Source organism: Lissotriton helveticus, chromosome 7 (genome assembly GCF_964261635.1).
Source record: "Lissotriton helveticus chromosome 7, aLisHel1.1, whole genome shotgun sequence".
Lineage (NCBI taxonomy): Eukaryota > Metazoa > Chordata > Amphibia > Caudata > Salamandridae > Lissotriton > Lissotriton helveticus.
In genome coordinates, this window is record NC_136068.1 from 1,061,434,164 (window position 1) to 1,061,458,795 (window position 24,632).

General features: G+C 48.4%; 1 protein-coding gene across 3 annotated transcripts in view; it reads right to left on the reverse strand.

The window, feature by feature from the left end:
• The window catches only part of CYTH1 (cytohesin 1), an 836,242-nt gene that overhangs the window by 443,443 nt on the left and 368,167 nt on the right, over positions 1-24,632 (reverse strand). For all 3 annotated transcript variants that reach the window (XM_078653934.1, XM_078653933.1, XM_078653935.1), the window contains exon 3: positions 11,300-11,364. In XM_078653934.1, the coding sequence (XP_078510060.1) occupies positions 11,300-11,364 (65 nt within the window). The remainder of the gene's footprint in view (positions 1-11,299; positions 11,365-24,632) is intronic.

The window sequence follows — 24,632 nt, forward strand, 5'->3', positions numbered from 1 at the left end:
GGGTACAGGTGCATGAGCCCTGTACCCCTACAGTGCCCAAGTGCATTAACTTTTGTTCGAACCAGCCCAGTGACTCCTGCCCGTATCTTTTTCCTTTTTAGAACTGAAGTTTTTTGAAGTAATAGCGGCATTAATTTCCGCGCTTCGTCTTGCCCCATGACGAGTAAGTTATCATCATTTGTTTGGGGACACTCATCGACAGACAGTTCCACCCGGCACCCTGTTTACCGCAGTTTCATTTTTTCAGAAACGCTAATCGAATGAAAACGGCACGACTTCTGCATGACGGCAGACACGCATCAACAACCTGAAAGGTAAACCCCCTCTTGTCCACTTGGTTCATTTGAACACCAGGTGGCTTAGTCTGGGAACAATAGCTTATCCCTTGTACACTTCTCTTGCAGTGTGACCGCCACAGCCTTGAAAACCATTTTATCAAATAAATCAGCAAGTACACCATTTTGGCAATAAGAAAACAAGGTACGCTGCGTCATAATGATGCAACCGTATATAAGATAAAATGGATTGAGGATTTTGTAGTAAAATTATCCCCCTTGTCTTCCCTTGTTTTAACAGTCCCCATGGATACGAATAATACTGCCCTGATGAGAGTCCTGTGATCTATACAGTGGGACTCGAAAGGCGTCGGCATTCTTCATTCAAATAGTGACATTAAATGCTATCGACAGTTATTCATGATATATTAACATCCTTGTATTCTAACGTCATTCTATGCTGGAAGTGATTTCCACTAGCCTTCATCTTTTCAAAGATTTCTATTTGATGAACCGGCTTGTATATATATCCATGTTTTTGTAAATTGCATCCATGTTTTTGTAAATTGTATGCACATTATTGTCTCACAATTTTTGTTTTGCTTTCACGGGTGTAAATATTCCTTTTACGTAGAAATGTACCCTGAAATGTATATGGTTATACATGAAGTTGATTACGTTCTTTTCACTGCCTAGATCTTAAAATTATTGATGATTCATCATGAAAAAAGTGACAATTAAATGTCAGGGTAAACCAATAAAGTTGTGTTTATCCCAATTTTCCGCATTTATTGTGTTAATTGCTATCAGAGGCTTAGGTACACTTCCCCTTTTTTCAAAGTATAACGTGGCCCGACCTACCCTCTGTCCCATTGGGCCCAACTCCTCCTATTGTTTCAAGTCCATTCTTGGGCATTGTAAGTGCAGTGCTGCCATTAAGAATATAGGGTGCTGGGAGTTTGTCATTACGAACTCCACAACACCATAATGGCTACACTAAAGACTGGGAAGTTTGGTGTCAAACTTCTCAGCACATTAAACCCAAACTGATGCCAGTGTGGGATTTAATGTAAAATGCACATCAGAGGGCATTTTAGAGATGCCCCTTGAAACTCGACCGACTTCTAGTGACCTGACTGAGTGGCTGCTTAGGCTGCCACCAACAGACATGTTTCTGGACCCTTGGGTCAAGAGCCTGCAGCTCTCGGTGCCTGAAACAATGCACATCCTGGGACGAGGTGCAAAGCCTCCACGCCCAGGATGGGCAGGGTTCACGAAGGGGAAGTTTCAAAGGCATGACGACTTTGAAACACAGGCTCTCCACACCATTTGCTGCTTTCAGCAACTGGTCCCCACTGGCTCTACCCCCCACTTTGGGTGGGAGAACCGGCAGGAAAAACATGAGAGGGAAAGAGTTGTGCCCACCTTTGCCAACTCCACCCCTCAGGTGGGGGAGGCGAGGTGAAGCACAACTCTGAGTCCCCGCCATCTTGAGGATGGGGGGACCTAGCCAACCAGGGACAGGCTCCTACCCCCCTCCCACTGGATGGTGGCACGATAGGGGGTGTACCCACCAGGGAAGGGACCCATTGGTCCCTGTCCCTTACCTACCTGAAACGCCCCTAAATCTAGTATTAGTCTTTGGGGGGCACCCTGAACCTTACTTCCTCAGATCCAGCGTGACCAGAAGAAGAAAAGAAGAAGAAAGACCGAACAGCCGTGCAGCCAGCTAACAAGAGGAAGACGCCCACTGACTTGGCCTGTCTCCCCTCGAACCTGCTCCAGCGAAATCCCAGTGTGTCTTGCAGCCAGCAACCTTAAAAACCCCAGAGGACCTGCTTGCCTTCACTTCCAAAGACTGCTTCTCCAGTGAACACTGCATTTGTTCAACTGCAACCTCTGGCGGCAGCCAGAGACTGCGAATCCAGCCCACTCCGCACCCGCCTAACCTGGCCCGAGCTCGAGTGGGAAAAACCACGAGGAGGTCCCCCTGGTGATCCTAACCCGAGATCCGGCAACCCCTGAGCTGCCTCAAGTCTCCAGCAGACGCCTGCAGCCTAAATCCAGAAGGAACCCCTAACGGCGACCAGGAGCTGGTAAGAAGATCCAACCCCAAAAAGGCACCCCTGCACCCGAAGCCCCACGTCCTTGTGTCCCCAAACGACAATGCCTAACCAACCCTTAACTTCCCAACTTACTTCTCAAAGTGGTGGTTGCACCCAGAAGCCCTTCCTCTCCCTGCTTGCAGTGCTTTTGCAAACCTGAGGTTCTCCATTGAAAATAAGGCGCCCGACGTCGAAACAGCACTCTGCACCCAGCCGCCGCAGTGCCGCTGAGGGTGCACCTTTTATGCTACTTTGATTCCCCATTTGCCCTGATCTAAACCCTAGGAGATAGGCTCCCACAACCCAGTGGCCTGCTTGCCAGCAGCCACCAACTGGAGGCCCCCATCCCGCATTGGATAACATAGGGCCGCAACACTCTGCACCCAGCCGCCCAATTGCCGCTGAGGGTGTAACAAGAGTGCATCACTGACCCTGGGGGACCCCGGAGTCTAACCCCATAACCTTAACTCCCACAGTCGATTACTTACCTGTGAATCGAAAACCTGTTTTCCTCCATAGGATAACATTGACAATTTTCTTCCAAAAAGTTTCGAAGTTGAAACCTAAAAGTATTCTTTAAAAATCGCTCAAATAACCAAAACTTATTTATTTACCTGTTTGCAGGAATGGTCCCAGTGCTGAATTTAGGTTTCCAGCACGGAGTTAGAAAAGTAACGTAAAAAGTAACTTACCAGTAATTGACTGAAAAAGCCTTTTCATTTCAATGAGCCGTATTTGCTAAGTATTGCAACTAGTGCATCCCCTGTAATTCAAACAAAGTACAATTCCTATTCCATTTTCAAACTGTTTTACATTCAGCAACTTATTACTGAAAAGTATTTAATGCTTACCTGTGCCAGGCTTGCTTGGTTCTAAAAATAAAACAACAGTATATTTTTTATACAAAAACAATTGGCTTAGAGTTCAGTTCTTGAGTGTGTGAATTCATTTGCTGACTGAGTGTGTACATCAAATGCTTAACACTGTCCTCAGATACTGCCTTACTGCTCGACCACTCTACCACAAATAGAGAGTAAGGTTCTATCTAACTTTAACCTCTGCCTACCTCTGGGGTCACCTGGACTCTATACAAACTATACCTCATTTTGGATTACTATATAGAGAGCCAGTTTCCTACAGATGGGCCTGAAGTTATTGAGCTGCAGATGAGACATTGCTGTTAAGAAATACATTAACCCTGACGAAGTCTTCTCAGAGGACGAAACGTGTTGGCTGAGGTGTTTCTTTGACGTATTCAAGAATAATAAAGAGAATTGTTTTAAGACTTCATACCACGGCTCCCATGTTATTTTGATATTGGAGAAGAGTACATTGATATTGACACCATTGATCTATGTGTACTTCATGAAAGGCAGAGAGAAGAAACAAAGAACAAACTCTACAACACAATTGTTTCTGTTTTAATGTATTTTGGGTTGGACGGCGCGGCAACGCAAGATGGCCGCCACCTGAGGAGCCCCTTCACATCGAGCAGCGCTCGAAATATCAGGGACCTCTTCCGGGACTTGCTGCTTCCACCCGATTGTAGATTCCAGCGTCGAAAGGTCTGGTGTCAACAATGTGCAAGTATCAGACCTTTTTAGGGTCTGAATGATCAGTTATTGTGCGTTTGTTTTTCCAGACACCTTGCTGCCGCCATTTTAGCTCCTCTCTTTGCGCTGGAATTCCTGCTGCCACGCCGCTTTTTCTCTCTCATTCTCCCTCATTACCCTCATTTTTCATAACCACGCGGTCTTTGGAGTACAGAGCAGTGGCAAAACAGTGGCTTTGGTTTCCTTTTTTCATGCCATCAAGGAGCCCCCTACGCTGACTGTAATATCACCTCTTGCCTCATTCTGGTGGCTTTGAAAGTGTTTTATGCACCGTTTTCAGTGACTTTCATTATTTTCTTTTGTTAATCCTTCTTTGGTGCCACCTCGCTGTTTATTCTGAGGGCTCTGACGCTTCTTCAACTGGTGCTATTATATCAACATCTCTGCGGTTCTTCTCTATTCTTACTGCTTCCGTTTTTCCAGAATTATGGATCACTCCCACAAATCTCAGGGTCCTTCATCTGGTGGGTGCAAAGATGCTAACGCTGGAACAGGCAAACGCCTAAAAAAAGACCCCACCTCACCCTCCAAGTCACCACTCCCTCTCACGCTGGAAGACATAATGGAGGAATTGCGCCTCATTAGGCCTTTCATGACTGAGACCACTGCTGCACTACAACGCCTCGGAGATAAGTGGACGGGTCTTGACTCCAGACTCTCAAATGTCGAACAGAAGGTTAGTGATGCCCAAGATGTTGCATTCAAAGTTGAAAATCTTACAAAATAAGTAGCTCAACTGAAAAAGACCACAGAAGATTTGGAAAACTGCAACAGATGCAATAATTTGCGCATTTATGGAATTCCGGAGAATTCTGAAGGTACCGACTTGATCACGTTCCTGAAAACTCAAGTTCTCCAACTTGTTGGCCTTCCTAAGACTATGGATCTCAACATTCAAAGGGCACATAGACTTGGGCATCAAAATGCTTCTACTTCCTCCAGGCCAAGAGGCATCATTGCTTATTTACTTCTTTATTCAGATCGCATGGCTATCCTTAGTGCTCCAAAAAACATAAACAACTCTTCTGGTCTGGCCACAGAATTTTCTTCAGTCAATACGTTGCTAAGTCGACCGCCATTCGACGGGAAGAATTCCTCGAGTTTAGACCTGCATTGTGCTCAATGAATGATCTATCCCGGTTTTTTTAAAGTCACCTATAAGGACAGAACTCAGAGTTTTAAAGATCCAGCTGAATTCCGAAAGTTTATCCACTCTCACAAAGGAGAACTAATGGAACTTAGCAAGCCATGATAATAATTCATTGTTATCCGCTGTGTTTTGCTCTCTGTTTGTTGTGTTTCCTATAATTGTGTAAAATAGTTTTCCATCTCTTTTTTGTTCTCTAGGTTTGTTTCCCTGATTATGGTTGATGGTATCCCTTCCACTTGTGGTCCTCATATATGTCCTATTCGAATTGTATTACTTCATGGTCCTGTCTTCCGCAGTGTATGGTAAGCTTCCCTTATTTTTTCTTATCGAAATTCCTGATTATTGTCACTTCTGTATCCCTCTTTTTCATAATCATAACACATTTCTCTCCTTTTATTTGTCCCACATCATCACTTCTTTCTTCTCGTTGTTCCTCTTCTGTGTGGTTATTTTGCCTTTCGCCGCCCCCTTCCCTATTCAATGTCTTCTCTACTGAATCATTCTATGGCTAAAGTTTGTGGACTTTTGGTCATCTTCTTTTGGATTGGAGCTTGGGTGGAATATTTTCTTCCACCAACTTTCTCTCTTGTACCTGTTGCTCTCTCTTCTCTCTTTTTCTTCTCCTACTTTTATGGGTCCTCTTCTGTTCTTTCAAACCTCTGATTTTTCTGTCTCTTTTTCTTCTTTTTTCACCATGTTTTCTTTTATCAGTTGCTGTTTTGTTCTTTTCATAACTTTCTGAGTTTTTTATCCATACAATCTCTGTCTTCTGTGGTACGACTTCTCCTTCTCTTCCTACTTTCTTTTTATATATTTTCTCAAACCATTCTTTCATGCTTCCGATCTGTTCTTTCCTTAAATTCAAGATACTCATTGTTAACGGTTTCCCTCCTTCTAACTTTTCTTTCAACTCTCTATCCTTTTTTCTCTCCAATTTATGAAAGGGTTACGTATTATAACGTGGAATGTTAAGGGATTGCGCAATCCCATTAAACGACAAAGGGTGTTATCGCACCTTGCTAGACTGAATTGTCAAATTGCAATGTTGCAAGAATCACACCTCAAGCTCGAAGATTTATCTATGTTACGTAAACATTGTGTTGGTGAAATCTTTTGCTCTCCTGCTGTTAATAATAAGAATGGTGTGATTATCCTGTTTCACAAATCTTTAAATGTTTTATTATAGAACGAATTTTCAGATACTGATGGTAGATGGTTATATTTAGATGTTACAGTAAACAATTACCACTTATCTTTTTGCAATGTGTATGGTCCAAATGGTATTAATGTATCTTTTTGGAGTGACCTTTCCACCTTTCATTCCGCACACACAGCCGAGCACTTAATCTTGGGTGGGGAGTGTAACCAACTCATGGACCCTTTCCTTAAAAGGAAATCCCAGATCCCGAATAGGATGCAGAAAAGCTTTTCCAAAACCATTACCAATAGGGGACTAATAGAATCCTGGCGCACTTCACACCCTGATACTCTAGAATTTTCTTTCTTTTCCCCCGTTCATAAATCACATTCACGGATGGACTACATCTTTCTTACACAATCTGCATAGCAATTTATGATTAAAGTTGAGATCAGCTCCATACTGATATCGGATATGGACTATCCCCTTCCTTCTTCTGCTTCCAAGAGATGGCGCTTTAACAACTCCCTCCTTCTAGATAAGCAATTTTCTGACCCATTCCTTCCATTTTCTCAGGAATTTTTTCAACAGAACCTTGCCTCTGTCTCTCAATTTCACGTCGTTTGCGATGCTTTCAAAGCTTCTGCCAGGGGTTTTATCATTGACTTTGTGTCCCGGAAAAAGAAGAAAGCTCTTTCACAATCGTTATCGCTACTTAAACAAATTAAAGCCCTGGAGAACAGATACTTTACTTCTAATTGTCGTGACACTTTACCTCTCCTTATTCAAGCCATAATGCAATATAACAAACTCTCTTGGGATTAGGCCATACTACTCAAATTCAATGCTAAAATGTATGGTGGTCGCAATAAGGCAGGCAGATCTTTAGCAAATTATCTTAAGATTAAGAAACAAAAATCTAAAATTACAGCCATCAAGGATGACTCAAGATTTCTACATTTTTCTGATTCTGCCATACTTGACTGCTTTTCAAAATATTACTCCACTCTCTATACGCCTGAGACTAATCCGTCTTCTGATCTTATTGATTCTTTCTTCCTAAATCCCCTGAAAATATTCCTGATCTCACTTCTCTTGACGCGCCCATCTCGGCTACCGAACTTATGGAGGCTCTAGCCCTGTTACCTAAAGATAAAACTCCGGGACCGGATGGCTTTTCTGTTCGATTTTTTCTACACGTCAAAGCATTTATGATCCCCCATCTCTTGTCACTTATAAACTCCTTCTTGCTTTCTGGCGATTCACAGGGCTCTTCGACACAAGCAATGTTGTGTCTCATACCAAAAAAAGATAAAGATCCCTCTTTGTGCAAGAACTATAGACCAATCTCCTTAATAAATACAGACTGTAAAATGTATGCTAAACTTCTTGCCCTCCGCATTAACAAGGTCATTCCTAAACTAGTTAATATATACCAATCTTGTTTTGTGAAAGGACGCTCAATTACAGATAATTCACGCACTCTTCTTAACATCATACATTTAGCCTCGAAATCTGAATCCCCTTTTGCCGCCATCACTTTAGAAGCTGAAAAAGCGTTTGATAGGGTAAGCTGGGACTTTATCTTTGGGTCTCTGAAATAGCATGGTTTCAGCCCCACTATTATTGACTTCATTAAACTTCTATACTTTGCACCTACTACATCGGTCTGGGTCAACGGTTGTCAATCTCGATACTTCCCCCTTCTCAGAGGCACTATGCCCCCTTTCTCCCCTTCTTTTCATCCTAGCCCTTGAAACCTTCCTTGAGACCATCAGACATTCTAATGACTATACGGGGTGTCATTTTCAAAACATTGACATAAATTTCACTGCTTATGCCGATGATATCCTCCTTTTTATTTCCAACCCAACTGTCTCCCTACTGGCCTTTTTTGCTTTATTAACTACATACTCTAGTGTCTCGGGTTAAACATTGAATGTTGACAAGTCAGAAATCCTACCTCTAAATAAATTCTTTCTCCCCTCTATGTTTACTGATTCTGGTTTCTATTGGACTCTTTCTCACATTATATGTCTTGGTATTTTATATTGTAATAATCTTAAAGACCTCATTAAACTCAATCACAATGAAATCTTAAAAACATTATGGCCCTCACTGATAGCTGGTCTCCTCTATTCCTTTCATGGTGGGGCAGATTAGCTACGATAAAAATGATGCTTCTCCGCTTTATTAATTTTTACCTTTCCATGCTTCCTATTTCTCTCCCCAACACTTTCTTTCGCACTATCAATAGTCTACTCATCAAATTTCTCTGGAACAATCGCAACCCTAGAATCTCACTGGCCCGTCTTCAACTTCCTAAAAATCTAGGAGGAGTTAATTTTCCTAACCTCAGACAATATCACTCCGCTTTCTCTTTGAAATAAATTTGGACTTTTCTTTCCGATTCCAATGACTTACCATGCACAGCGTGGAGTGCCTTAGAACTGGCCCAATGTTCTCCTTTCTCTCTTCTCTCAGTCATTCAGGTCACCTTACCTCCGAAACGGATCTCTCAAATAATGTATTCCTCTCAGGCATATAAAAACCCAGTACATGTACTAACTGCACATGTACTGCACAGCGCTGCTCCATCCTTGCACTGTACAGGCACACGTACAACTAACAGAGTCACTACTCCTGAACTATGCAGCATTCCACACCCATCTGATGAAGTCCAAGGGTGAATTAGGGACCCAGCTGTAGAACATTTAAGAATGTGAGTGAGCCTTTAAGCCTCACTCCAGGGACACATGGTAAAAAGGGTCCACTTGAATACGACTAATCACTACATGGGATAAGGCCACCACCGCGCTTATGCTGTTTAGCTCGTGATAAATGTAATAGCCTTCCACCAATACCAGGGTAGCGCTATAGGGACCCCTCCCTGGTCCAACATCCATGAAACAGGCCTCTGACATGTCGCACACGCAAGAACGGTTTTCGCCTATAACAAAACAAAATCAGCTTTAGGAATCCAGACAACCGTACAGTTGGGCACTCAGGTTAGGGTACACATTTATCACCTTTCTGTCCCCCTCAAAAACACAGAAAAAAGATATACAAATATTGGAATTTTAATTGGAAGGTTAGAGAGTTGTCTTTTTCACTCCTAATGTATGCTCTTTTTTGCGGGTGCATACTAATGCTTTAATTAAAGTCATGCTTGAGCTGCTCCCATCAATGAAGCTAAGGATATCAACTTAATGTTTAGATTCCAATATCAAATGCGTCGACATTTACAGACTGTTTTTACATTTTACATTTATATTTTTATCCATATATACTCTATTAATCTGCTAAAAGTAAAGTCGCATAGAAGGTGTTGGGGACTTCAAGTTAACAACCACTGCACTAGAACAAACCGTGAGCGACTGCCATCTTGGGTGCCCCACATCTCACAGCCCCTCAAATACTATACAGGAGCTCACAGCTCTAACAGCCTGATTCATCAAGGTACAGTTTTGCGAGTCTCTAATAGCGATTCATAGCGAATCACTATTGAGGACTCGCAAAACGGTATTCATGTAGGAATTGCTAAATAAATAGCGATTCCTACATATTCTCTATTTGCGAGTAGCAAATTGCTACTCGCAAATAAGGAATAACTCCCCATTCATTCCTATGGGCCAAAAGGCCCATAGGAATGAATGTGGAGTATCCCTTATTTGCGAGTAGCAATTTGCTACTCGCAAATAAGATAGCGATTTTAAGGGTGCCAGGGGTGTCCAAAGGACACCCTGTAGCACCCCTGAAATGCTAATTGAAACAGGTGTTGCGCACACACATGTCCAAGGGACATGTGTGTGTGCAACATGCAACTTAGAAAAATGCTTTTAAAAGCATTTTTCTAAGTTTTTGCTATTTACCGAGAGGTCTGACCTCTCGGTAAATAGCGGCCCAAAATTGCTAATTCGCAATTTTTAAATGTGTCATGAATAGCATTTAAGGAATCTCTAATAGAGATTCCTTAAATGCTAATCCTCGCATATTTGCTAATTCTTTATTAGCGATTTTTGCATTTGGGATGATGAATCCCAAATGCAAAAATTGCACTCGCAAAGGGCCAGATTCTGAGAATCTGGCCCTTTTGCGAGCGCATTTACCTTCATGAATCAGGCTGTAAATGCCTTAAGATTGGGAGCTAACAACCCTAGACGTGGCTTAACTGGAACATCACAACATAGGAGGGGGAAAAAAATAGGATAATTACAGCGGCAGATGAACATCCTAACTCCACATGTGGAAGTGCGAAAATGTGCCAGAACAAGTGGGTGTATTCATAGTAAACTGGAAAAATCTTTGTACTATACACATCTGGTGTTTATTTTGCAAAATCAAAGTTCAAAGGGCAGAGGTGCTAATTGAAAACCTACTGTTTATTTGTAAAGCGCACTCTCACCCCCAGAGCGGGCTCTTGGCGCTGAATAATAGATTTTTACTGTTACCCAACAAAACAGAAAGGATGAGAAGATGAATGGACCTGCCGGGATTTGAACCTGACCATGAGGTTGAACACAGGTCCCTGCACTGGATGCATTAGTCCAATAAGACACCTGACCCAGAATCACTAAAACCAAGGCAGTTGTAAGGCACAGCCAACATTTTCGCTCCTTACTGACTTGCAAGCCAGGGGCTTTTTCAACGCTGTTAGGCTAATTTAAAGAAAACCTCAAAGAGAATGTGTACAAAATCCAATATAACCCACAGTTGAAAAACGTGTGAAAAAATTGCAAATATTCCCAAATTTGGTTATCCAATTTCCACATTATGAAGAATACAATCAGTAGTTCCCCATTCCCAAGGACAAATGGCAATATAATTATTCTCATTTAACACAGATAGGGCAAACAATCAGGATCCATCTCCCCTCCATTTTTGAAGCTCACATGGGGAAGTCACAGAGCCCATGATCTCAACACTGGGAGATCGTAGCTTCATAGTAAAAAAAGCAAAGTGCGGCCCACCTCGCACTCCGCACTAATTACGTGAGGACCTACAGGTGCATTACTCACCTTTCTTCTGTGGAACCCAGATTTTCAATCTCACTTGTAACTTCTGCTATCTCATCCTTAAGCCGCTGCAGAGAAAAGGACATAAGTTTCAATACAAACACGGGGCTTGGAGGAAATAAGAGCAGTAACCAACCTATGTGGGAAGTGATGATGCAAACTAATTTGGAGACGAGGGGGAGGAAGAAGACAGACGTAGGGGAGCAAGATGTAACAGGAGCAGAAAGGGAAAATGGGCATGGGAGCAGAGAAGGAGTCAATGGTTGAAGATGGGTATACCTTTCGTTTTGCCTCGGCCTGCAGTTAGACGCGGAAGTACAACAAAAGCAATGGGCAAAATCATATTTAACTCTGTTTTTGGATGCAAGTGTGAGGCATAAATCGATTATCTTGAACACCTAAAGTATACATCATTTAGTCGGATCGAGCCGCCCAAGACAGGTGCTTTCTCAACAAATGTTACTGGGACTCAAAGACTTGAAACCGATTTAACACACCCACAATGGGGCTAGACAACATTTTTCTTCAAAACTAGAGGCACACATTTTGAAACAGTGGTAAACAAACTGGCAAGTAATTATTATAAACCATATTGATAGATTGGGCAAGAACATATGAACACAGATGTAAATCACAAAAGTCTGTACATTAATTGAACATAGGCAACTGTTGCAAAACACACTATGCAGACATACACATTAACAACTCCAAAAACAATTGTCTATGTTTGTCATTTTCATTCTTCTTTCACACAGAAACATTTGCTTCATTACAGCCAACTCATCATAGAAATGCTAAAGGTGTTTGTTCAGATAACTTGGACTTTTTCAAGGGCACAAACAAGGCTCAAGTCACAGAAGACAGGCTACAAGGTCACAGCAGACAGACTACAATACAAGGTGATTGAAGTTACAAACGAAACGAATCATACCAACGTCTAACAAAAATACAAAAGTGGAAAAACAACTGTGGTAAGATCCCCATTCACTAAGGGTGGTGGAGTCCCACAAAAGTAGTGACCATCATGTGGTCTGGGTATATTTTCAACCCACAACAAGCAGCTGTCTACATATAGGGTATGCGTAATGTGGTGCGGTCAGCTGCAGAAAGACCACTTGGCGTATATGTAGGCAGGTAGTTGTTATAAGAAACCGTGGGTTTGTGACTCGGAGATCACGTGTTGAATAAGCTTTGTGGTAGGAATGTACCAAGAATCGTATACAGCCCTTAGTGCAGGTGAATCTGGTATCCTGACTTCTATTTTGGCTCTGGTGTTATGTTAAACTAGAATGTGGCTGCCTTAACCAATGCGAGGTTTAGGGCCCATTCTGTGACCTGAGGTGGTGCACTAAGTGTGCCCTTTGTTATGAGCAAAGCAAGACCTGGCACGGACATCATGACATGCATTGTGGTTGAACTTTGTGTGTGCATGTGTCTCTGAGAATCTGAGTACTGAAACCGAAGTTATTCATTTTTGATGCCCCAGGTTTTTAAGTCTCGCCTACGCAGACCGCATGCGCTTCATAGGAGGACCTTTAGCCGTCGCTCTGGTAATTTTCAAGCATACACTCGTGCTTGTGGCGGCATCCACCTAGCGAGAGCGAGGAGGGGTGTGCCACAAGCATGAGTGCAGTGTTGAAAATGAGCAGACTGCTCTCTTCGCGTGCAGTGGCGGGCACAAGCACACGCGCATCACTCCCGGTCTTCTCTATGTCTTGTTTGCATACGAACACAGACAGTCACCCCGAAACACACTCGCAGCCACAAGCACGCGCGCATAACACTCCCGGGCTTCTCTATATCTTGTTTGCATAGGAGCACAAACAGTCTCCCCGAAACACACTCGCAGCCTATGCCTTCTTCTCTGTCACATGCACATCGTCGTCTTTTTTTATTTTGATATATCCAGCTATGTCCCCTCAACTTCCCTTTTATCACCCCTCGCTGTCTGTTTATTTCTTGTCATTTTTTTATTCTCACTTTTTCCCCTCTTTCTTTTTCTCTCTCCCTCCCACCGTCACTTTCTCTCGCACTTTTTTCGTCTCGTTCACGGAGAATGAAGTCTAAACATAGGTTCAAATACATAATCTAAAGCTGGCGTAGAGATAACCAAATGTTCTTTTTAGAATGAATTGCAGAGTTCATGTACAGAAGCTCTCCGGATGCAGCTCTTAATAAATGGAAGCCTTGTGTGGCGCTATTTCCTGGGAAGACACTGGATGCTGTTGAGATCGGAAAGGCGCATGCCTTGAATTCAATGATTGGCATCATGTAGGAAAGCAGATATAGGCATCCCGGAAGGACCACAGGCGCCATGCCATGTACTGAGTCCACTGTGTCACTGCATCTTTTACTGCCCTTCTTAATCATAGTTGTCCTTGAGAAACTGTTATCACCTGCCCATGGCTCTTAGGTGTAGTGCATGCATCCCTCAGAACCTGAGGATTCCACCTTCTGCTCTGCATCAAAGCAGAGGGCAAAAGAGAGCAAGGCATTTCCCCCTTACTGGCCCCACAGCACCCAAGTGCCTCTTTTTTGAAGATTACCTATGTCCATGCCCCAAGTGAGGGCCAGCCTCCTGGTGGCAGCGAGGTTAAAAGGAATTCATATGCCCTCTTTGCTTTAGGAACAGACTGGTGAGGTAAGTTGCTGCCCAGCACAGAGTCCCTAAAATCTCATTACTCACCTTGCAATGGAGGTGACTAGGAATGGGGGTGGCATGGGTGGTGGGCCTCCTGCCTGCCACCCCTGATCTCCCTTCAACACTGCCCTGCCAGTGTCGCTTCTGGACATCTGGACATAGTGTGGTATTTATTGAAGGCAGATAATGCTGTGTTTAGTTAGCTTTGATCAGTGTCATTGGGCGGGGGCTCATTAGCTCCTGCTGCTCCTGGGTGGATACCTACGCAGCATAGGACTCGGGCGCAAGGGGGACCTCCCACCCAGTACCTCAGTCAACTCCTCGACCACTCGCCCCCAGTATCTTGCTATGACCTTACATGATCATGTCATATGATAAAAGTCTGCGGGTGTATCTTTACAGCGCGGGCAATCAGGTCTCTATAGGTGCCCCACTCAAAGTCTACTAGGAGTGAGGTATGCACAGATGCCCTGGATTTAACATAGTACAAGATTGAGGACAGTTTCCCATACAGCGGAAGTCTATTGTCTGCATTCCTTAAGTGAAGAGAAAGGATACAGGTCTACCTTGAGAAATTCCACGAAGACCTTGTTAGCAAGTGGCTGATGATTTGTTGTTCTTCAGCACTGCTGAACAGTGTGACTGCAGTTTCTGTTGTCACTTGTGGGACACCCCCGCGCCGCACGGCCACCAGCTGCTGCGTGTGCCCCTTGCTGTGCCCTCTGCCTCGCTGCCTGCCTCGCCGCCGGCTGACCCTGCTGTCGTTGCTCTGCTCTATATTGTAAATCATTTGTGCTTGTTTTTCTCTCGTATTTCTTTTGCCCGTGTTAAGCGTTGTTTTGACCCCATTTGTGCTTGTTTTTCTCTCGTACTTCTTTTGCCCGTGTTAAGCATTGTTTTGACCCCATTTGTGCTTGTTTTTCTCTCGTATTTCTTTTGCCCGTGTTAAGCGTTGTTTTGACCCCATTTGTGCTTGTTTTTCTCTCTTATTTCTTTTGCCCGTGTTAAGCGTTGTTTTGACCCCATTTGTGCTTGTTTTTCTCTCTTATTTCTTTTGCCCGTGTTAAGCGTTGTTTTGACCCCATTTGTGCTTGTTTTTCTCTCGTACTTCTTTAGCCCGTGTTAAGCATTGTTTTGACCCCATTTGTGCTTGTTTTTCTCTCTTATTTCTTTTGCCCGTGTTAAGCGTTGTTTTGACCCCATTTGTGCTTGTTTTCGTAGTTTCTGCCCGTCCTCCTTCCTGTTTGCCGCCTCCTCGCCGCCCCCCGCTTCCCGCCACCACCGCCGACCCCGCCCCTTTTTCCTTCTGTTCCCTCCCCGCTCCCGCCTCCCAGCTGCTCCGCCCACCCGCGCACTTCGCCTTAAATGGCGACCGTGCGAACGCGCAGCGTTGACGCGCAGCGGGCGCGCCGATTGTGCGCCGAAGGCGCGCCAAAGGTAAGCCCGTCTGCGCCCGTCCGCGCCTGGACCGCGCCCAGTGCCAGGACCCCTGGCCCCCACCGACGGAAGCCGACCCGACGAACCTACAGCGCCGCCGACCTCATCGCACTCAACACCGGCGCCATCCCGAGATGTCACCGCGCCGCCCCGAGGCACACCCACGGACCCTTCAGCTGCCACGCCTGCAAGTTCACCTGCATCCGAACTCATCCTGCACCAGCACTCGCCAAGCCGACCATCAGCAGCAACCACCTCAAGTGCATCCTGCTCAACACCCGCTCCGTCCACAGACACGCCGTAGAACTCTGGAACCTCCTCGACACCACCGCCCCTGACGTTGCCTTCCTCACCGAGACCTGGATGAACGCCTCCTCAGCCCCAGACATCGCCATCGCCATCCCGGAGGGCTACAAGATCATCCGGAGGGACCGCACCGCCAACCTTACGGGAGGAGGCATCGCCATCATCCACAGGGACACCATCCGCATCACGACCAACACCGACGACACCCTAACCACCGCTGAACACCTGCACTTCCAGATCCACACCAACCCGAAGACCACCCTCAGAGGCACCCTGATCTACCGACCCCCGGGTCCACGCACACGATTCAGCGAGGACATCGCCGACTTCGTCAGCCCGCATGCCCTCCCCTCCGCCGACTACATCCTCCTGGGGGACCTCAACTTCCACCTGGAGAACAACAGCGACCGCAACACCATCAGCCTGCTCGACAACCTCGGACTCAAGCAACTGGTGTCCACCCCCACCCACCTCGCCGGACACACACTCGACGCCGTCTTCTCATCCAGCAAAGACATCACCTTCAGCCACGCAACAGGACTCCACTGGACGGACCACAGCTGCGTCCACTTCACCTTCAAAAGAACGACGACCCACCACCACCAGCAACAGGTTGCCCGAAGAAGCTGGAACAAGATCACAGCCGACCAGCTCACCGCTTCCCTGAGCCAGCACCCCCCCGCCAGCTCAGCGAACCCCAGCCAGGCCGCCGACAACCTCACGAAGTGGATCAACAACTGCGCGGACGAACTCGCCCCTCTGAGAACCCCACCCAACAGACCCTGCAGCAGAAAAACACCATGGTTCACCGACGAACTCAAGAGCTCCAAGAAGAACTGTCGAGCCCTCGAGAAAGTCTGGAGAAGGGAACCAACTACGGACAACATGACCACCCTCAAGCTCGCCACCCGGAAACACCCCCAACTGATCCGCGCCACCAAGAAAAATACATACAAAGACCGGCTGGACAACAACGCACACAACTGCAAGGAACTCTTCAACATCGTGAAAGAGCTCTCCAACCCCAACGCCGGAAACAATGACATCACCCCGTCGCAAGACCTCTGCAACTCCCTCGCGTCCTACTTCCACAACAAGATCGCGGACATACACAACAGCTTCAGCAACCAACCAACGCAAGCCACAACCGCAACAACGCCACCCACCACCACCCTCCGCACCTGGACTCCGATCAGCACCGAAGACATCATCCGCACAATGAACTCCGTCCACTCCGGATCTCCGACTGACCCCTGCCCTCACCACGTCTTCAACAAGGCCGACGCTGTCATCGCACCCCACCTGCGGGACATCATCAACACCTCCTTCGACACCGCCACCTTCCCTGAGAGCTGGAAGCACGCCGAACTCAGCGCTCTTCTCAAGAAACCCACAGCAGACCCCACCGACCTCAAGAACTACCGTCCCATCTCGCTCCTCCCGTTCCCGGCCAAAGTCATCGAGAAGACCGTCAACAAACAGCTGGCCGCCTTCCTCGAGACGAACGGATCCCTCGACCCCTCACAGTCTGGCTTCCGAGCGAACCACAGCACCGAGACCGCCCTCATCGCCGCCACCGATGACATACGAACTCTGATGGACAACGGAGAAACAGCGGCCCTCATCCTCCTGGACCTCTCCGCGGCGTTCGACACTGTCTGCCACCGCACCCTAGTACAGCGCCTCGGCAACATCGGAATCCAGGACAAGGCACTGGAATGGATCACCTCCTTCCTCGACGGAAGAACACAGAGAGTCCGCCTACCACCGTACAAGTCAGAGGCCACCAAAGTCATCTGCGGCGTCCCTCAAGGTTCCTCACTGAGCCCCACCCTCTTCAACGTCTACATGAGCCCCCTCGCGGCCATCGCACGCCAACACAACCTCAACATAATCTCCTACACCGACGACACCCAGCTGATCCTCTCCCTGACCAACGACCCCGCCACCGCCAGAGCCAACCTGCACGAAGGGATGAGAGAGGTAGCCGAATGGATGACGACCAGCCACCTGAAACTGAACTCGGACAAGACGGAGGTCCTCATCCTGGGCTCCTCGCCCTCCGCCTGGGACGACTCCTGGTGGCCACCCGCCCTGGGCACCGCACCCAAACCGACGGACCACGCACGCAACCTGGGCTTCATCCTGGACTCCTCCCTCTCCATGACCAGACAAGTAAACGCCGTCTCCTCGTCCTGCTTCAACATCCTGCGCATGCTACGTAAGATCTTCCGGTGGATCCCCACCGAGACGAGGAAGACGGTCACCCAGGCCCTCGTCACCAGCCGACTGGACTACGGCAACGCCCTCTACGCCGGAACCACCGCCAAGCTCCAGAAGAGACTCCAGCGGATCCAGAACGCCTCGGCCAGACTCATCCTCGACATCCCCCGACGCAGCCACATCTCCGGACACCTGAGAGATCTGCATTGGCTCCCGGTCAACAAGAGAATCACCTTCCGTCTCCTCACCCACGCGCACAAAGCCCTACATGACCAAGGCCCGAGCTACCACAACAACCGGATCAACTTCTACACCCCCAAGCGCCTCCTCAGATCAACCAGCCACGCCCTCGCCACCGTCCCCCGCATCCGAAGAGCGACAACAGGAGGAAGGTCCTTCTCCTACCTGGCCGCCAAGACCTGGAACTCACTCCCGACCGACCTGCGCCTGACCCAGGACCACCTCTCCTTCAGGAAGAAGCTCAAGACCTGGCTGTTCGAGCAGTAACGGCACCCCCCCCACCCCAGCGCCTTGAGACCCTACGGGTGAGTAGTGCGCTCTACAAATGACCTGATTGATTGATTGATTGATTGTTGTTCACTTTGAAGACGTTTTTATGGCAGGCCTGCCCTTTCGTCAGGCCTGTGTTACTGCTTTAGGCAGGCTGATGGCAGCCACACTGACAGAGGTTTCACTCGTCATTATGCCAATGTGATGAGTGCTCCTGCATGGTGACAGCCCAAGTGTTACCTGCTGTGAGAAGCTAAGATTTACTCTATCTCCGAAGGGCAGCCCAAGAACGACATTTGAAAGAGAACTACCCTAAATCAGGACTAAGACAGCGAATCCACATCTAAATTTGTGGATAAATGCGACCTAAACTACCCCACTTTGTTTCAGTTCCAAGTTTGTCTTAACTAAAGAAAAGGAGTGTTCCCCAGAGCACTCTCAGACCTCCAGTGTAATCAGGGCTGTTGTCAGCCTCTTACTCAGTCTCCACAGGTCAGGGGACATCACCCCTTAAAGTGTGCATTTTCTGCGCCTAGTGTCTAGAAAACAGTCTGCCACCTGAGAGAAGTAAGTAGTGTGCCTGGACCTGCAAGAGGAGAGACTGTCAAAGAGGAAACACTCAATATAATCCTGGTGTGTGGAGCATCTTGTAAAAGGAGACAATTTCAGAAAGCAAAGCTAGCAGCAACCAGCATAGTTAACTGGTCCCCTGTCTCTGGAGCAGTTCTCAGGTATTGAACTGCACAAAGGCCATATCAGCGTTTCACCATTGTGACCCCACAGTTTCCCAGAGACATCGCTCATACCTGCCAGTCTACATTTCAAGATTCTCACTGTCACCAACACGAGGAGTTTCTCTCTTGAAAGGGGTTAACCTGAGACTCCGAACTTGTTTCTGACTCGACCACAAGCGAAGACTGAGAAGGAGAAGAAAGCATGGAGGAGTAAAGATTAACAAGGCAGGAACAAGAGGAAAAGAAGCATAAGAAACTGAGAAGCCGAAAGAATGGTCCTGTGAGGAAAGAGATAACTAGGAAGGTGGAGGAAGAAAAAACAAATAGAAAGGTAGCAAAAAAAAGATAAAGGGAGAACTGGAGAGGGAAAGGACAGCTTTAGAGAAGGAAAGATTCAAAGTAGCAGCAGAGACCGATACATTTTGCGGAGGCGGCTCCACCTTCAGCTTTACATAAATAACTGCAATGGTTCCATTAAGAGACTGACCATATGGATGTGGAAGGCCAGGATATTTTGGACTGGTTTGTCAGCTTAGAAATCGCTTGCAAAATATAGGCTTTTCAAAGATGTGTCCAAGGTGAACAATTTAATGAGCTGCTTTCCCATGAAAGGTACAGTAGTCTTTAACAGTATGGCTGTAGCTGATTAAATAAAATATGAGCACACAAAGGAAGCTCCGATTAGATGGCTTGCTCTGATGTCAGCTCTGTACTTTCAAAGATTCAAAGACAGGGACAGGATGAATAGTGTTCAGTTTGTATTTGAATTCATGGTGTGTTGAATGATTGGAATGAGAGTGATAGAGGACCACAAGCTTCATGAAATGTATCTTGATTATGGTGCACCATTCCACCAGCTACCCCGAGCAGTACTTCTGAGGAGCACAAGAGCATTGGATAGTATCAAGGGTTGGATTTCCTACCAGGGAATAGACTTCCTCTCCTCTTACAGCAGAGAAATGTAGGAGAAAGCTAGTGTGACCTACCACTTATACACAGCATATATCCACAAACCAATGGGTTGGTAGAAAGGTTAACAAGACTGTTAAGAGCATAATGGTAAGTGTGCAAGTGCCCCTCAGAGGAAAGTGGAATCTTCTCCTGCCATGTCTTTTGATAGCTTTTGTTGTCTACAGAGAAAAGCTGCAGACGGGGGCAGGGGGTTGGGGGTTGGGGGTAAAAATCAGGTCCTTCAAATTTCTGTTTGGGAACCCACTGTGGGGCCCACTCGTGTTAGTCAGAGATGGGCGGGAAGGAGCTTCAGAGCCATGCCGTGATATTATCCTTAGGTGACTCATGGTAAAGTACTTGGGTCCGGAGCGGGGGGTTGAGGGGAGACCTTCAGGCAAGCCATGAACAGACCAAGGAGTGGTATGACCAGAAAGCAACACCAACTGGGTACCCAATGTTCACCTCCCATCCACATTAGTACAAAACCTCAACCAAATCATCGCCCCATTCTGGACAAAATTCATTAACGCCTCTTTCTCCTCAGGAAATATATCTGACTCGCTGCAACTAGGCCAAATCACACCCATACTTAAAAAAACAGAGGCTAACTCCAATTCCTTCAATAACCTCTGACCTATCACCAACCTCCCATTCCTAGCCAAAACAATGGAGAAATGCGTCCTTCTACAACTCAACCATCATATAGAGCATGGGTACTCACAAAATTTCTCTCGGGGGCCAAATTTACAGTGTGGTTTGTGTCCGAGGGCCGCACCGGTGGGGGTGAAGTCAGTGGGGGAGGGGGCGGGCTAGATCAACAAAAAAAAACTATGACCATGAGGTTGATCACAGGTTCCTGCAGCGGATGCCTTCATCCACTGAGCCACCAGACCCGGCATAGACACATCTCTCTCCCTCCCTCGCTCCCTTCCTCTCCCTCCCTCTCTCTCTCCCCCTCCCGCACTCCCCCCTCCCGCACTCTCTCCCTCACTCCCTGTCTCGCTCTCTCTCCCCCTCTCTCCCTCGCTCCCTGTCTCGCTCCCTCGCTCCCTGTCTCGCTCCCTCGCTCCCTGTCTCTCCCCCTCTCTCTCCCTCGCTCCCTCTTCCTCCTCCTGTCTGTCTCTCTCACTCCCTCACTCTCCCTCCCTCTCTCACTCACTCACTCTCGCTCCCTCTCTCCCTCCCTCTCCCTCCTTCACTCCCTCCCTCCTTCACTCCCTCCCTCTCTCCCTCCCTCCTTCCCTCCCTCGGTCCTTCCCTCTCCCTCCCTCCGACTGTCTCTCTCACTCCTTCCCTCTGACTCCCTCCCTCTCACTCCCTCCCTCTCACTCTCACTCCCTCCCTCTCACTCCCTCTCTCACTCTCGTTCCCTCTCTCCCGCCCTCCCTCTCCCTCCCTCCCTCCCCCTCCCTCTCCCTCCCTCCCTTGTTCCCTCTCTCCCTCCCTCCCTCGTTCCTTCCCTCCCTCGCTCCTTCCCTCCCTCGCTCCTTCCCTCTCCCTCCCTCTCTAACTCCCTCCCTCTCACTCCCTCTCCCTCCCTCACTCCCTCTCACTCCCTCTCTCGCTCCCTCTCTCCCTCCTTCTCCCTCCCCCCCTCCCTCCCTCCCTTGTTCCCTCGCTCCTTTCCTCTCCCTCCCTCTCACTCCCTCTCTCTCCCTCTCTCACTCCCTCTCTCTCTCGCTCCCTCCCTCTCTCGCTCCCTCCCTCCCTCGTTCCCTCCCTCACTCCTTCCCTCCCCTCTGACTGTCTCTCTCACTCGCTCCCTCTCCCTCCCTCTCCCTCCCTCTCGCTCCCGCCCTCACTCCCTCTCTCTCGCTCCCTCTCTCCCTCCCTCCCACTCTCACTCTCACTCCCTCTCACTCACTCCCTCTCACTCCCTCTCACTCACTCCCTCTCACTCACTCCCTCTCACTCACTCCCTCTCACTCACTCCCTCTCACTCACTCCCTCCCTCTCACTCACTCCCTCTCACTCACTCCCTCTCGCTCTCACTCCCTCTCGCTCTCACTCCCTCTCGCTCTTATTTATTTATTTATTTATTTATTTACTGGCATTTTTAGAGCGCAACCAAATACCCGTGGGCGTCTCGGCGCTAGACTGCAGTAATGTCTATCCTAAGAAGTAGGTACGGTGGGCTGAGGATGTGAATTACTGGTCAAACAACCAGGTTTTTAGTTGTTTCCTGAACTGTAGGAGTGATGAGCTGGCTTTGACATAGTAAGGTAGGGAATTCCAGATCTTAGAAGCTGCAGCAGGGAAGCGACGGTCGCCCCAAGTAGCTGTTCTGCTGCGTGGAGTGATTAGTTGATTGAGTGTGGAGGAGCGGAGTATTCTAGCTGGATTGTAGGGTTTTAGTTGATCTTTGAGGAAGCGAGGCCCCTGGTCCTGCATTACCTTATACACTATACACATGGCTTTAAACTTTATCCTGTTTTGGATAGACAGCCAGTGATAGGTTCTCAGAGTATCTGAAATGGGGGTGAAATTGGGTTTTTTGGATAACAGGCGTGCAGCCGCGTTTTGTACAATCTGTAATTTTTTGGTGACTCTTTTTTGTGCATTTAAAAGGAGGCCGTTGCAGTAATCAAGGGAGGTAAGTACCAGCGATGTGACCAGGGTCTTGGCGGCCGTGTCAGGTAAAAAAGGCAAGATTTTTCTTATCATCCTGAGTTTATAATGTGCCGTGGAGGCTACCTTGTTGGCATGGGCCATAAAGTTGAGTTGGTCGTCAAACAAGACTCCCAGATTTCTGATCTTGGAGGCGGGACAAGGTGGAGTGCCAAAAGTTGATGGCCACCAAGCTGTGGGCCAAGATGGTAAAAGCTTGCCAAAGATGACCACCTCCGTTTTGTCGGAGTTTAGCTTTAGGCAGTTACCTGCCATCCATTCACCTATCGCCGTCATACCAGCTTGGAACCGTTCGGCCACCTCCTGACCATCACCCTTGATGGCCAGAACCAGCTGCGTGTCGTCGGCGTATGAGGTTAGGCTCATCCCATGTGCTTTGATGACACTAGCAAGGTCCGACACGTAGATATTAAAAAGTGTCGGACTTAGGGATGAGCCTTGAGGAACCCCACACGGCAACGACTGACTGGCAGATTGGAATGGACCGAGAGTGACCGCCTGGGTTCTATTGGCCAGGAAGGAAGTCAGTAGATCTTTCGCGGTGGACTGGATGCCCATTCTTTCGACACGGTTGACCTCTCGCTCTCACTCCCTCTCGCTCTCACTCCCTCTCACTCACTCCCTCTCACTCACTCCCTCTCACTCACTCCCTCTCTCACTCACTCCCTCTCTCACTCACTCCCTCTCTCACTCACTCCCTCTCTCACTCACTCCCTCTCTCACTCCCTCTCGCTCTCACTCCCTCTCGCTCTCACTCCCTCTCACTCCCTCACTCCCTCTCACTCCCTCACTCGCTCGCTCCCTCTCACTCCCTCTCTCGCTCTCCCTCTCTCTCTCTCTCCCTCCCTCTCCCTCTCACTCACTCTCGCTCCCTCCCTCTCGCTCCCTCTCTCTCCCTCCCTCTCCCTCTCCCTCTCTCGCTCCCTCCCTCTCCCTCCCTCTCGCTCCTCCTCTCCCTCCCTCTCACTCCCTCACTCCCTCACTCCCTCCCTCTCTCCCTCCCTCTCTCTCGCTCCCTCTCTCCCTCCCCCTCCCTCTCACTCCCTCACCCTCCCTCTCGCTCCCTCCCTCCCCTCCCTCACTCCCTCTCTCCTTCCCTCCCTCTCCCTCTCTCTCTCCCTCCCGCTCCTTCTCACTCCCCCCCTCTCCCTCTCACTCCCTCCCTCTCGCTCCCTCTCACTCCCTCTCTCTCGCTCCCTCTCCCACCCTCCCTCTCTCTCCCTCTCCCTCTCGCTCCCTCTCTCCCTCCCCATTTCCCTCCCTCCCTCCCCCTCTCACTCCCTCCCCCCTCACTCCCTCTCTCCCTCCCTCTCGCTCCCTCCCTCTCGCTCCCTCTCCCTCGCTCCCTCTCCCTCCCTCTCCCTCCCTCTCGCTCTCTCCCTCCCTCTCACTCCCTCTCCCTCACTCCATCTCGCTCCCTCTCCCTCACTCCCTCCCTCCCCTCCCTCTCGCTCCCTCCCTCTCCCTCCCTCTCGCTCCCTCTCACTCCCTCTCCCTCTCTCTCCCTCCCTCCGTCCCTCTCGCTCCCTCTCTCCCTCCCTCTCGCTCCCTCTCTCCCTCCCTCTCGCTCCCTCTCTCCCTCCCTCTCGCTCCCTCCCTCCCTCTCTCTCCTCCCTCTCCCTCCTGCTCCCTCTCTCCCTCCCTCCCTCTCCCTCTCGCTCCCTCTCTCCCTCCCTCCCCCCTCCCTCTCGCTCCCTCTCCCTCCCTCCCGCTCCCTCTTCCTCCCTCCCGCTCCCTCCCTCCCTCTCTCCGTCCCTCTCGCTCCCTCCCTCTCTCCCTCCCTCTCGCTCCCTCTCCCTCTCCCTCTCTCTCTCCCGCTCTCCCTCCCTCTCCCTCTCCCTCCCTCACTCCCCCTCTCACTCCCTCACTCCCCCCTCACTCCCTCTCTCCCTCTCTCCCTCTCTCC